Source organism: Suricata suricatta, chromosome 9 (genome assembly GCF_006229205.1).
Source record: "Suricata suricatta isolate VVHF042 chromosome 9, meerkat_22Aug2017_6uvM2_HiC, whole genome shotgun sequence".
Classification (NCBI taxonomy): domain Eukaryota; kingdom Metazoa; phylum Chordata; class Mammalia; order Carnivora; family Herpestidae; genus Suricata; species Suricata suricatta.
This window is the reverse complement of record NC_043708.1, coordinates 100,344,993-100,360,557: the sequence shown is the minus strand read 5'-3', so window position 1 is coordinate 100,360,557 and position 15,565 is coordinate 100,344,993. Positions and strand designations below refer to the sequence as shown.

The 15,565-nt window shown below is 44.4% G+C and overlaps 1 protein-coding gene across 3 annotated transcripts in view; it reads right to left on the bottom strand.

Moving 5' to 3' along the window:
• The window catches only part of TLN2 (talin 2), a 368,445-nt gene that overhangs the window by 138,609 nt on the left and 214,271 nt on the right, over positions 1-15,565 (bottom strand). For all 3 annotated transcript variants that reach the window (XM_029951031.1, XM_029951033.1, XM_029951032.1), the window contains 5 exons: positions 12,720-12,887; positions 11,209-11,503; positions 7,901-8,067; positions 4,000-4,128; positions 2,228-2,341 (listed from right to left, as the gene is read on the bottom strand). In XM_029951031.1, coding sequence (XP_029806891.1) covers positions 2,228-2,341; positions 4,000-4,128; positions 7,901-8,067; positions 11,209-11,503; positions 12,720-12,887 — 873 coding nt within the window. The remainder of the gene's footprint in view (positions 1-2,227; positions 2,342-3,999; positions 4,129-7,900; positions 8,068-11,208; positions 11,504-12,719; positions 12,888-15,565) is intronic.

The window sequence follows — 15,565 nt, the reverse complement described above, 5'->3', positions numbered from 1 at the left end:
AAGCTTCTCAGCAGAGAATCAAAAAGTCTCTATAACTCACAGGCGGATAAACTCAAGTCACACGGTCCAACGAGGAGAAGAAAGTAAGAGAACTACTCAAGGGCCAGCATAGGTCAGTACTTTGATTCTTCACTTAGCAAGTATGCAATCTGTCCACCAGCTTTCATGCCACCACGGGTCTTCTGTGTCTCAGTAGTCCTCTCATTTCTCTAGCTGGAAACCCCAATGCCCAGGGTGGAGGAAGAAGCAGCAGCATTTCTTTTTTTTTAATTTTTTTAATTTTTTAATAGTTTATTGTCAAATTGGTTTCCATCCAACACCCAGTGCTCTTCCCTACAAGTGCCCTCCTCCATCACCACCAGCTTTTCCCCCCCTCCCCCTTCAGCCCTCAGTTCGTTTTCAGTATTCAATAGTCTCTCAAGTTTTGCGTCCCCCTCTCTCCCCAAATCTCTTTCCCTCTTCCCCTCCCCCTGGTCCTCCATTAGGTTTCTCCTGTTCTCCTGTTCGACCTATGAGTGCGAACATATGGTATCTGTCCTTCTCCGCCTGACTTATTTCGCTTAGCATGACACCCTCGAGGTCCATCCACTTTCCTACAAATGGCCAGATTTCATTCTTTCTCATGGCCATGTAATACTCTATTGTATATATATACCACCTCTTCTTGATCCACTCATCAGGTGATGGACATTTAGGCTCTTTCCATGTTTTGGCTATTGTTGACAGGAAGGCGCAGCATTTCTGAGGTGAGACTACTGCAAGGAACAGGTTCCCACAATGCCTTAGGAGACCAGCCTCCGGTGTTTTCCCTCGGTGACCACTCCTTATCTGACTGACCAGGTCCTCAAAGGTCATAGCACACAGTGGCCACTACTGCTGAAGACGGTTCCAAGTCTACCCCAGTCTGGTGCCCATTTTTTTTTTAACCCATTCCAGCAAAGGTTAAAACAACGATTTCCATGAGATTTTCCTCAGATCCTCTTGAGGATCTCTGACGCCTGTAATCTGGTCCACTCTCCCCTCTGCACCGCAGCCTGATAAACAGGAAAGCTCTCTTTCTGTGACGGTGATACCCAGACACTGAGTATCTTCAGTCTCTGAAGAGAGGGGTGGGGGTGTTTCAACCTGTAGTATTTTCCCGGAACCGAAAAGCAAGTGCTCTCGGAGGAGGGTTTTCTCACCTGTGCTGGCGGCCGCACTGAGCCTCTAACAGAAAACACACCCTCTGCGGGGGCCTGGCTCACAGAAAAACCCCTTCTTTCTGCGTACAGTCCTGAGGATAGGGCCTTACTCCACTGCTGAGCCTATGCTGCTAGAGCACGTTCGCTCTTCAGTTGGGGGCTGGCCTCAGAGAACCTGGACTCGACTCAGAGGGCTCTGGGTGGTTCTCAGGAGCAAAGCCATTTCTGAGGTGGAAGTGCAGACACCACTCATGGGTGAACCGTTTAGCAGAAGAGGAGCAAGAGGAGCGCGAGCTCAGTCAGCTCTCAGCACACCCAGCCGCCACCGCTCGCCGTGAAGACCTCCGGGAGACTCCGGCCAGACGTACTGCCCACACACGGGCAATGGCTACACGACGACCTGTCATGTCTGGCACCCTTCCGGGGTCTCCTGGGAGAGCGGACCCCTTGGACCCATAGAAGCGGAAACAAAGGTATTCACTGTGCCCTTTGTAGTATATTGGTGTCAACATGCCATCAAGGCCCAGGTCTCGGAAGAGCAAACAAGTAAGAAGAGAAAGGGCCGAAGCCCATCATCGCTGAGACCAGGCAGGATAACACATCCTCAGGGGCCATCGGTGCAAGGCAGGCGATCACCTCTCCTCCCTGCACGCTCTGAAGCCGAAGGCCCACCTCTCACAGGCAGGGAGGCATGCTGGAAATTCAATGCTGCATTACTACTTCAGAGCCCTGAAATGGCCTGGTCATTGAGCTCCTTGATTCTGTCTCTTGAAAAGAAAGAAAACAATGTAGACAAAGGAGAGACAACGCTGGGAAAAGCATCATACTCTCCTTCCACACACAGGCCATCCACTTAGGAGACAAACACCAGGCGTGTGTGTGTGTGCGCACGTGCGTGAGTGTGTGTACCTGGAACACAGGAGCTAGAACAAACTGAATTAGGGGCCCGCATGATTAGTCTTAACTGAATTATCTGGGCACTTGGCCTTGTAATGCTATCAGGGTCATCTACGGCAGATCCGGCGCTCGGGGGGCTGCGGCCTCACCTTGCAGCTCTGAACCAGCTGCTGTTGGGCGGCGGGGTTCTTGTTGGACACGGCTGCGTTCTGGGAGGCGGCGATGGTCTGGGTGGCGGCGGCTGCAGCCTGCTTAGCGGCCACCTGGAGGACAGAGCGACAGGAGGTGAGCCGGGCCATCTCTCATACACACGCACGCACGCACATTTATGTATGCCCTGCCACTAAGAGGCTGGCATGGAACAGGGGCACACGTGCAAGAAAGGGAACTCTAGGTCCCGCCTCTGCCTCCCGAGTGCCACTGACGAGCCTCGTCTAACAACTGCCCCGTTATCTCCGTTGGTTTACATTCCCTGGGATGAGCAAGAAAGACAGTTGCGCTTGAGAGCTCAAGTTCCAGTGTTCGTTTGTCTCTCTCACAAAGATAAGGGGCCGTTACTTCCATGACCACGATGGCACTGATAAGCGGCATCCAGTCTAAATGTTTTAGGGGAAACATTTTCTTCCCCACAAGCAGCAGAAACGCTGGTGTGCTCCTGGCTTTCCTCTTGCCACCTGTGCGAAGCTTTGCTTTGGAAAGGCCCGGACTTCCCCGCCAGAGTACTTCGCGGGTTTGCTGGCTCCTTCCTCCTGCAGGAGCCAGTTTTGTTTCAGGATCCACCAGACGACGTGGACAGATTCCTCAGACAGGCAGGTTCTTGACCTCCAACCTCCCAAATTTTAGTGTCATAGTCTCCTGTGAGCCTTTGTGACAGACACTTATTTTCTTACAGAGTTTGGACCCATTGCTATATCCTCCCTCCCGCCCCCAGAACAGAGGTTCTGAAAAATGAGAACAATATTTCTCATTGTTCCATCCACAACACTCCACCAAAGCCTGATCAACATTCTCCAGCCTTTCCGAGTCTGTATTTTCTATTGGGATTCCAGAAAGGGTCACTGCCTCTGACAAAATATATATGGAGTTTTTAACTAAAGGTCCTTTCTGAACATAGGCAGCCCTTAATACCAGGGGGAAAAATTTCTATTTCTCCTGAAAAATAAAAATTGAATTCTGTTCAAGAATGCTAAACTCAGGGACACCTGGATGGCTCAGTTGGTTAAGTGTCTGACTTCGGCTCAGGTCATGATCTCTTACTTCGTTAGTCTGAGTCTCACATCAGGCTCTGTGCTGACAGCTCAGAGCCTGAAGCCTGCTTCAGATTCTCTGTCTCCCTCTCTCTTTGCCCCTCCCTGGTTCACGCTCTGTCTCTGTCTGTCTCTCTTTCTCTCTCAGAATAAACAAACGTTAAAAAAAAAAAAAGAAGAATGCTAAACTCAGAAAAGACTGCTTACTGAAAACATGAATTGAAGCTGTTTTTCAAATATAGCATCAATGTGTCCTTGAACCTAAATGTACAGGGTGCCTAAACCAACATTTCAAATTGTTTCTAAGTCCCTTAACCAATAACCTATATCATTAATCTTGATTTAGCCTTATTCATTTGGTTATTGTTTTTTAAACATTTTTTAATGCTTAGTTTTGAGAGAGAGACAGAGCATGAGCGGGAGAGGGGCAGAGAGAGAGGAAGACACAGAATCTGAAGCAGGCTCCAGGCTCTGAGCTGTCAGCACAGCTGACAGGCTCTGTGCTGACAGCTCAGAGCCTGACATGGGGCTTGAACTCACCAACTGTGAGATCATGACCCACAACGAAGTAGGATGCTCAACCGACTGAGCCACACAGGCACCCCACATTATTCTTTCAAAGAACTCTCGGCAATCTAAAACAGACCTTCCAGGAAACCAGCCTCTTTACCCACCTCCAATCGGTTGACAATTTTTTTCTTGATGGCATTCTGGGCGGCGGCGTTCGTTGCTACCCGGAGACCTTCTGCGGCTTCTCTCAGTCTCTGCTGCTGGTCTTCGTTCTCAGGATTGGCTGCAGCCCCCTGAGAAGGAGAAATCAGAGATTCTGAGAGGTCCAGCCGCCAGCATTGCCACAGATGCTGAACTCATGCCTTCGATCTGACTTTTTCCCAGTAATACAAATTATCTGGGAGAGAGAGCAAATGCTTCTAGCAGTATCTTTACAATAAAGATTTTCATTTCCTAACAACAAACAATCTACTGGGGGTATTTCAAAGCTTCCACAGTCAACACGAGAAATCCAAGGGTAAAATTTAAATACTTGACATCATAGCCTCGGTCATCCCTATAAATTGCCACGTGCTCAGCTATCCACAGTGTTAAGATACATCTCCTCCCGTTTCCTAATCTCTCAGGGAGAATTTTATTTTAATTGGCAGGACAGATGCATGTCACTGTGCAAAGATTTTACTGCCTTGCAGCACTGGTTTCTGTGAATGGGCTGAGGATACAGTATAGACACAGGGGAAGGGGTTAAAGGCACGGGGGGCTGGGAACGCCATCCCCAATATTATAAGGAAATGTTATTCGGGAAAGACCATGCCTGGGAACTGCATTCCTAGAAAGCCTGAGTTGGAAAAGTATAGCAGAGTAGAGCTGGTACTCAACTATACTTCAGTAATGAGAGAGAGCCCATGTCCCTGATCGTGGCAGGGCACCACACACAGCACACGGCCACACTGTGTTGCGGTAGGTTCAAGTGGCTTAGGAATGCAAATGGTTTTATTTATTTATTTTTAAAGTTTACTTATTTTGAGGGAGGGAGGGGCAGCGGGAGAGAGGGAGTGGGAGAATCCCAAGCAGGCCCAGGGCTCAGCACTGAGTCCCACGTGGGGCTCCATCCCACAAACGGTGAGATCATGACCTGAGCTGAGATCAAGAGTCAGACACTTAACCAACTGAGCCACCGAGGCCCCCCAAAATGGATTTTATTTACATGGGTGATATTCTGAAGTAGGGAAAAGACTGAAAGGTAATGTGGGAAGCAGATGTAACCTGACTGCACAATAACCGAACCAAGACGTAAAACATGTCTCACCTTCCTCTTCCACCTGCAACAGAAGCGGCAATTGAGATTTTTCTCACAGAGTCTGGAAGTTCTGTGACCAGTTCTTAATATATACAAATGAACGAATTTCTTTTCATTAACACTTTAGGGTGGTAATATTTGCTCACAAGGCAAAGACAAAAGCAGAAAGAAACTCTCTAATTATTGAAAATCAATTCTCAAATGTCTCTATTTTCCAAATGGCCAACTTGCCAAATTGACCATTTACAAGAACCTCTTTTATTGAACTATTCATAAAAGTTACAGGGATTCATCCTGGCTCCAACAGTTTTAACATCTGTGACTGAAGTGTTTTGGCAATCCTTTCAAAGGGAATCTTCCATGCTTTCAAATCATAACCACTTTAAGTAGCCTTGATTTTGTGTTTCTAGCACCTAAAAAAACTCTACTTTTGTTTGTCACGTGTGAAAGATTGTTTGGGTTACATTTGTATTATTTTGTAAGAGCAGGAAAATCATCTTATTTTTTTGGTCATCAGGTTTAGGCCACTCCTCCGCTGGCCTTCCTTTGGTATTTCACGCAGCAGGAAATCCTCATTTCAGCACTTGACTCTGACGTGGGCATCTGGATCCTTCCTTAGCAGCATCTCCTTCATGATGAGTGTACATTGGGTATGTGGTACTAATCTTGGCCTGGAATCTTAGTTACTGATTATGAAATGTATTTTCTTCTACACACTAGATATATTTTTTGAAGCTCTATCACTGGTTCTTTAGCTTTGAACAAAATCCAGCAAATGAAAATATTGCTGTGAAGGCCCAGGGACCATTTTTAACTAGAAGAATTTATGAAACCACTTAATATTGTCCTATGTGATATAAATAATCAAAAATAAATACCTAAAAGAAACCAATTTCTGGTAACTTGGCACATTCAGTAAGGTCTGATGAGCACTGCGTGTCTAGAAACAAATGTGCACATTGGCTCTGGTTCAATCTTGATTATGTGATGGCAGGTGAAATCTTTGAGTTTTAATTTTCTCCCTTGTAAAATAGGGGTTGATTAGATTTTACACTAAGGTTCTTTTCAGTCTATCAATTTTTGTGAACAGGAAGGTTTGCTTAAAATAGCTATGTTTAGGGGCGCCTGGGTGGCTTAGTGAGTTAAGGGTCTGTCTCTTGATTTTGGCCTAGATCATGATCTCAGTTGTGAGATCGAGCTCCGCATCCACAACGAGCATGGAGCCTGCTTGGGATTTTCTCCCTCTGCCCTGCTCCCCTATTCTTTCTCTCTCTCTCAAAATAAATAAATAAACTTTAAAATAGCTATGTGTAGGGGTACCTGGGTGGGTCAGTTACTTAAGTGTCTGACTTAGGCTCAGGTCCTGATTTCACGGCCTGTGAGTTCAAGTCTTGTGTGGGGCTCTGTGCGGCCAGCTCAAACCCTGGAGTCTGCGTCAGGTTCTATGACTCCCTCTCTCTCTGCCCCCGCCTTCTTGTGCTCTGTCTCTCTCTCTCTCTCAATAATAAACAAACATTAACAAAATTTTTTAAAAATGGCTATGTTTAGACCTAGAAGGGAGGGGCAGAACTTGTAATGACCATGAAGAAATAAACCACTGCACAAAACCCTGATAGGTATTTTTGGATAAAAGGGATGGTTAACAGCAGAGCTTCTGAGCAGAAACAGGGCTCACGGGGACAGAGGAAGCAAGTTCAGACCCTGCACCTCCATGGGTTACTCTTCAGCCTATACTTGAATTACTGCCAAGAAATCATAGTCCCTCAGGAACTATAATGGTGAGTCAGTCGAGGAAGGTCTACATGATTCACTGCGCATCCTAATGCACTAAGAATTCGCATAGGAGGTAGGCTCAGATGCACAGGTATTCTACTGGTGGCCAGGGAGATAGGGTAAGATGTGGAGGCTTTCAACGAATCACATTAAACATGTTATCTTGGAGTATGAAACTGAAGATGCTTTTCAATTTAATTTACATTTATCTGTATTTTCTATCAATTCCACCTAAAATGTATGCTAGATGCTTAATAACTAAAAGAGGAACACAGAAAAATACAGCCTTATCCACTTAATATAGTCCTCACCTAGAGGCAGGCATCAGAATCCCCTGTGGAACGTACTTGCACAGTCCCACCAGGGACCTTGTGAATCAGGAAGGGTGGAGTGGAGGAGACACGTGCACTGTAACGTTTCATGGCGGGGGCGGAGGGGAGTGCTCTGAAGCAGAGCCCTGGGATAAGAATCACTGGCTTTTAGAAGCATCGTGCCGACGCATTACTGTCAAAAAGCAGAACGCTGACTCAACTCTTCATTCAAGCTGTTTTAGAATATTTAAAACTGTTACTGGCGTTTGAGGAACAGTGAGGCAGGAAGCACTTTACTATGTGAAATCTTGATCGTTTAGTTGAAAAGTCAAGTGGGGGGCAAAGTAATAATAAGTTGCGGGGAAAAAACAGGCCTAAGTGAATTTGCTGTTGAAAATCTCAAGTTTAAATTCACCACCGTTCACAATAAGCTGATGGCGATAGCCCAATGGCGAGAGGGCGCGCACTGAGCAGGGACTTTGCTGAGTCAGCACTGCTCCCCCTCAAGAGTGTTATTGCCCTTCTCCTTTCCCACTGGAACGAGGTTAAATGTTACAAACCTTAGAGGTTTTTAACAACAAAAATGCACACTCAGCTGACCATTCCTTATCTTCAGGACACCTTCCACATCCTAACTCTTAACAACGTTCACTTTTCAATAGAATGGATCCAACGGAATACCTTTGCAGCTTCCACCATGCGAGCCGTGGAGTCGGCCAGGAGTTTTGCTGCTGCCAGGAGCTTCTTCGAATTCTCCATGTCGATTTCAGCTTCCGCATCTGACCTCATGGCATTGACAAGGTCTGAGGTGGCCTGGGCCAGGACCCGGGCCTGGCGCACCATTTCACCTAAGGGATGGGATTGAGGATGCCATCTGTTTGACTACTTTCTAAAACTCAAAACCAGCACACGGTCCAGTCTCCACTCCTCTGGCAAGAGGGACAGAGAGAAGGGAGCCCGCGAGCTCCTGTCTTAAGCGAGGCTTACGTTCTTAGACCCACGACTGAAAATACTCCCTACGGCTACTAGGACTGTATACCCCAAACCCATCCAAGTTCCATCCGGAACTGAGGGGTAGATGGGACACAACTAAGCAAGTCAGGAACTCTTTCTAAAGAGAAGGCAGGGAACAAAATTATGTGGATTTATTGTGTGATTTAATAAATATTTATCTAGTAAATACCATTTACCTCTAGAATCGCCGACACCAAACTCCTTAAACTCTGCATAATGGCAAAAAAATGATCTTGAAATCTTGAAAAAATTTGTATGTTACCTCACTCCAGATGAATAATATCACAAGATCTGCTCTATCTCTGTCATTTGGCTCTCACTAATAAGAAACACAGACCCCAGTTTCATGCGCAATTGCTAAGATTTGCCTCGGCTGAGTTTTCCCTATCAATTTCCTATTGGCTCACTCTTTTCTTCCCAGCACTGGTTTTGACCTTGTTATTAGTAGTTGTTTGGTTTTACTGTACCTGTGATTTTACTGAAATCTACTGCAATTTCCTTTTAGAAGTAGGAAGGGTATAAGAGTAAACATTTAACATAAAACTACTCAAACGTAAGGGAATTTTTCCTCTCCCAAAGGTCATTTGAGAAGACTGCCACAACACTGTAACATTAAAGGAGAAACAAAGCTTTCATAAAAAATCAAAATGTGCTAAATTCAAGATATCGTGGATTGGATCCTGGGGCAACAAAAGGTCATGAGTAGAAAAACTGGTGAAATTTGAATTATGTCAGTACTTAACAGTTATGCACCAAAGCTAATCTAGTTCTGACAAATGTGCCCTGGGTTAGGGAAGATGCTAAAAATGAGGGCAACTAGGAAGCGTATATAAGAACTCTCTGGGGGCTCCTGGGTGGCTCAGTCGGTTAATCATCCAACTTCGGCTCAGGTCATGATTTCATAGGTTCTGAGTTTGAGCCCCGCGTCAGGCTCTGTGCTGACAGCTTGCAGCCTGAAGCCTGCTTCGAATTCGGTGTCTCTTTCTCTCTCTGCCCTCCCCCACTCACACTCTGTCTCTCTCTCAAAAATAAATACACATTAAAAAAAATTTTTTTTGTAAAAAGAACTCTCTGTATTACCTCTATAGCTCTTCTGTAAACTGTGAAAATATTCCAAAATAAAATATTTATCAAAAACTAGAGACAACGAACAACAAAAACAATGCAAATTGTGTAGAGTACTCCTATTTTCTTAAATCATGTTAAGGAGGATAAAAAAAAAAAAGATATGCTATATACTTCCTGATCTTTTTAAACAAAATAAATGCAATGTAATTTAAATGATTCTTGTTAGCATCCATTGTTAAACTGTTAGGTGATATAATTTCTTGTTTTACATTTTCTGTGCCATGTTTTAATGTAAGATTGTCAGCTGTTATTTTTCCTGCTGGCATTATGCCTGCTTCATGGGATCTGCTTAAGATTTTCCTTCTAGAATCCATAGGATGTTTGTATCCTGATTTTATGTCACTTTCCACATTTAATAATACTTTTTTATACATGTTTTAATATACCCAATATATCATAAAGTTTTTGAGAAAACAAAAGGAGGATACAGAAAACCCCAAGTTTTCGTTTGTTTGTTTCCAATACTTTCTATAAAGTATGGCTCTGTGCCGACAAGGAAGTAGGAAAACCTCTTATAAACTACCGGTAGGGATGCAAAGTGTAGACCCTTTCTGGAAAGAAAGTTCATACATTAAAAAAAATGTACATATTTATTGGCCCAGAAGTTCCACTAATTACATAGATCCCCAAAAGTAAACCAAGATACTTCTATAAAAATATTACTGTAATATTATTTTTGTTAAAGCAAAACTAAGAAGCAAACCAAAACGCTTAGAAACCACCTAAATGTCTGTTTTGAGATCATGAGTTAAGTAAATTATCCTACAATTCCATGGAGTAGACTATTCTGCTGCTCTTAAAAAGATTAGTGTATAGGTCAACATGAAAAAGATCTCTAAGATATATTAAGAGAAAAGGGTTAAAGAGTATATACAATGCAATTTCATTTATGTGAAAACAAAGATAGTTTTATGCATATGCGTGTGCAAACACATACAAACGTGACTGTAGGAAGATTGAAAATTTCTGTAAATGTAAAACGGAAATTGGTGAGTTGCCAAATCTGGAGATTCAGAAGGGATAGGGATGAGCTAGATCTCAGGAGACTAACCTTTCATCTAATAGACTGAAAGGTAAAGATTTTTAAATTTTTTGTATATTTCGATGTTTGACATTTTAAAGAAAGCTTGCTGGCTGGAGAGAGACTGCCCCTCTGAAGGCTAGCATTTTCTTAGAGATAGCAAAGTCCAGCCAGGAGCACGCCTTTGAAATGCAAGCTAACCTTAGCTTAGATCCACACCTCCTCTATGGGGTAGGTACCCCACTGGAGGCAATATTCCGGGCCTCAATCATCCTAGGGCCTGATGCCAGGCAACTAAGGATCATCTGAATAGCACAGAGCGTGCTGAAAATACTCAAACTAAGCAGTCGCAAGCTGTTCACCCTGCCCTGCCTTGCCTTTCCAATGAAAATCCCAATAAAAGGCCATAGCCTAAGCTCTTCCCCTCACTCCTGTCTTCTGCAACCCGACCAAACCCTTGTGACCAAACCCCTGTGACCCTGCAGGTATGTGGTGGCTTGGGACTTGTGAAAATACATTTTTCATTCCAAGCTTCAGGCTTATCTCCTCCTGCGGCTGCATCAACTTTACCATACCGAATCCAACAGGGAGATTTTTGAATAAAAGGGATTTGCTAACAAGTTATTAAAAAAACCCTAACTAACTCTTTAAGTGCTGCTATGGATGGGCACATGAGGAGTCTTCCATCTTTCTCCCAGCCTCAGTAAGGAAGTCTCTGACAGAGGCTGATGACAACTGGCCCTTGCCAGGCAGCCGTCGCCTTCCTTACAACGGTCACCATCAGGGAATCCCAAGCCGACCCGTCCACCCAAGCATCGCCCCTCACCAGCATCTCCCATGGAGCTGAAGATGCTCTCGGTGACACACATGATGGTGTCGGTGGCCTGGTCGTAGCGGCCGATGGGCTCGCCTCGGCTGGCAAACTGTCGCACGTGCTGCAGGAGATCGTGCAGGGCCTGGCTGACCACGCTGGCCGCCGCGCTGACCTGCTTCAGGAGCTCGCTGTCGTCGGTGGCCGCCTGGCAGGCGCGGACACAGTTCTCCACGGAGCGGTCCACGAGCTTCCCTGCTTCGATCAGCTGCTCCTGGCACACGGGGGAGCTGATGGTGGGGCTCACCACCTGCAGGGAGACAGGAGCAGGTCCTGGGCCCTGAGGGTCAACTCTCAGTCCCCAGCCCACACTAGCATCTCCACCGAGTCCCTTCCTGCTCTGGGCCTCAGGCCCCTATTCAGAGGACCAGGGATGAAAGCGAACCATCACTGAGGTTTCTCACACCTCACGACTCCACTCTGTCTGGGTGATTTTTGCTGCCCACTAATTTTTACCTTCAATGATGATAAGTAGCTATAGTACTGATTACTTCCACAGAGAGAGATATCTGGTATTTGTGGCATACCTCCTCCTTTTACCTCTAAGTTAGTCCTCTGAGTTAGGATAATAAGACTAAGAGAACTGTACTTTTTTTCCAGAGACACCTGGAACTCTGTCCTCACAGGACTTTAAAGATCAGAGGGATTCTGTCAGTTTTTCTGTGGCTACTTGGACGGTGTACCAGGAAAGCAGAAGCGTACTATCAACACACCTCCGCCCGACATTGCAAATCCTACCAGATAGGAAATGTGGGCTAAGCCGGTCATGGATCTATATGATATGTCATCACTTTGAGAAATGGACATGTCCCATCTTCTGATGCATCAACACACAATGGTGCCGAAAGGATATATGAAACCAGACAGGCCTGAGATAACCCTAGTTCTGCCATTTAACTATTTCTGTGTACTCAAGCGACTTCCAAACCCTCAGTGGCCTCTGTTTCCCTTCAGTAAACTGGGGATGATGTGCTGAACAAGGTGAAGTTTAATACCCGGAGTGTGCACATCCTGAGTGGCAATGATGAGCTCAGTCCTGATTACCATCACTCTAACACTGCGGTGCAGAAAGGGTTCCCCCAAATCTGCACATGACTTACGAACCCATTCATGATGTTGTGCTGCATTTTTATACAATTCGAGAACCCTTGGCGTGCAGGTGTAAATAGTACACACTGAGAACTTCGAGGGGGGAGACATGCATGGCAATTTCCAAGTAGAAATGGCAGTTTGAAACTGAGAAATGCCACTGCCTGAGGACTTGGGCAAAGAACATGGGGTGAAAGCACAATTGGGCAGTTATTGCCAAAATGCTATCGTGTCTGTCACCTCGGAGATGACACGTAAGCAAGCTCTAAGTCTCAGACAGTTGAAACAAAGTCTGCCCCTGTTTTCCCCCAGTGACTGGGGGCAGACAAGAGCATGTGACACTTTGAAGAAAGGGTCAGGGATGCCAGTTGGCTTACCTTGGCACACGCCACCAGCTGAGAGGTAGAGAGGGCACACTGGGTGGCAGCAGCAATCACCCTGTTCTGTAGGACCGTGTCTTCAGCTACTTGGGCGACATTCTTCGCCTTTAATACCAACATGGCAGCGGCATTGGCTACAGCTTTGGCCAAACTCATTAAAACGTCCTATTTCAAAAGAGAAAAACAAACAGTCATTTCCTTTTTTTTTTTTTAAATTACCCTTCATGGCCTAGAAATAAAATGTGGTATCTACTTAAACATTTTATTAAAATTCCATTTGAACTTTTTTTAACCATTATTTCATGAGAATATTCTTTCCATTTATTTTTCTGAAATGTTAGCTTCTCCTCAGAGATAATTCGAGAAAGAGACTTGCATCCTAGCTACATAGTCTCCTACATATTAAGGAGCCTAAGATTAAAACCTAAAACAGGTTGATTTGAGGGGAGGGTTTGTATTTTAACCACTGATTCACATTCATGTACTTCTCCAACACGGAGAGTCTTGATTAAGTCTCTTGAATATGTGATTGATGCAGTAGATGAAGAAAAGCTGGAAATCTATCCAGACGCCATAAATACAGCGTACTGTAGGAAGGTTAGAATTCACGGCCGCCCGGTCGTCATGCCCTGCCGTCACCCGAAAATTTATCATTTGGATTTCCATTTTGCACAAGGGTCCAAGGCACCGTCAAAAATTCAGCCACATCTCTGCCTCCAGAGGGCAATGCTGGACATGCACAGACATTACCTACAGCTCAAGAGCCAAGGAGTGCACTTATTCTCAGTGTTCTGTAGTCTTCTGGACAGGGATTAAATTATTATGAAAAGTGGAAAGGGAGCCTACATAAATAAACGAGCTATAAGCTACGACCTCACTGAAGATGCAAGGAGCTTTGAGCCTTTATATATCAGCTTATGCTTCAACTCAGCAAAAACGCATTCTGTCTGTAAGATGGAGAATCCTTTGATTCAGTCCACCAGATTTGTCACCCATCTGGGTGACTTGAAGAATAATCAGTTACATTTAATTTGCTTCTTTGATTTGAATAGTGAAGGTTGTTTATTTGGTTTGGAAATGCCTTCCCAGACCTATCCCAAATATATGAGCCATTTTTATTTTGAACAAACATGTCCAGGCTTTCTCCCAGAGGAAATGTGGTCAGAAGTCTTTATTAATTCATCAGATAATGAAAAGCACTTTTGATTCTGAATGCAAAGGGCACCCACAGTGTCTTTACAAGAAGATATTTTATGAGAAGATATATTGGAAGGAGTGTTCACTATGTACAATTTTACATAGAGCAAAATCTATATCCTGTCCCGGCAAATCAGAAACCCATAAAACTACCATGTAGGCAGATTTTAAAACAGTCAAAAACCAAGGAGTCTTAAGGAAGCAGTTTAGTTCAGTCTTTTTTTTTTTTTCTTTCTTAAGGTTTGTTGGATGTCCAAGGAAAAAGTAAAGCCTGAGGTACCAAAAGGTAAAGATGCTTTTGGGACCTGATTGGCACTTGTTTGCCACGTAACTTTTGGAAACTGCTCCCAACACGGCCTGCAAAGTTACAGTTCTTGAACACCTATCTTGATGTTGAGTGCACACTCAACTTGAATGTCACAAATTATTTACAAGATTTTAAAAAATATCTTTCCAAAGTGGGTCACAGTATTCTTTCACTTGATATGAATTCGTCTTTTCACATAGGGACCAAGATTTGGTCTTGTAGGCTCATGATTGTTCTAAAGGGCTTTGTTAGATTCATTTAAAGAAATCCTGTTCTTCCTATTAATTTTGTCCAAAAAAAATATAGTTAGAAAAAGAACGTGCTACTATAGCTACAGTTGCTGACAAGGCCTTTGTCAGACCTTTCAACAAGACCACTATTATGTAGCCTGTGTAAAATAAATCTTTGTTAACTCTGGGAACATGCAGTACATTGAGAACCCAAGAAAAGCTCTGAGATAAGATCTCAAGAATCAGAAAAATAGTGCATAAGAAATCCAATGTCAGAAAGCCAGGGGCTTCCATAACTGGAAAAGGTTACAAGATCACCTTACTGCACTGTTGTCTGCCCAGAGACCTGACAGAAATGGAAAGCATTCAAGTCAGGCCTTTCTCTGGTAAGAAAGCCTCTGCAGGGCCTTACTGTGAACATGACCCAGCTTTCCTAGCATCTCTGAATAGAAACAAAGGACAGGGAGTGGAGTTTGCAGTCACATGTGACGGTGTCACAGTCTGTTGAAGAGAGAGAGGAAAGAGAAAGTCTTCCACAATACAAGGATGCATGAAAGGTCTTCAGGAAGAACTCTGACTTCCTTCTCAACCTTTCCAAACACTCTGGGGAAAACAGTCATCCTTCTGAGGAAAGGAAGTTGACTATTTCAAGATAATGCAGCTTAGTACACCAACAGCTGAAATCTCCTATTTACCCAATTCCCAAGTAGGTCCCTGCCTACAAAGAATTACCTGCACTAATACAAAAAGCAATAGCTAAGATGAGGGCAGTTTGGGGGTTTGGCCAAGGGGAAGTCAGGACAGGGGCTTAGTTTGCTTGAAATTAGTGGGATATATTTATATGGTCTGGAGTAAATTCTCTTTAAAGTTAAGTCATTACTGGGCATCCCAGCCTAGAAATGGCTTCCAAGAATTATGGGTCTCATCCATATGGGTCTCCATCATAACTTGAATGTTTAAGCAGTGACTATCTTACTGCATTGTTGAATATGAATGGGCCCTCTGGCCCCAGTACCACAGGTATGTGCCAGGTAGAAGGGAAGCAGCTACATCTGTGGATGCAGATACATGTTCCATGTATCACAACATGGACAGCCATGTCTCAGTGT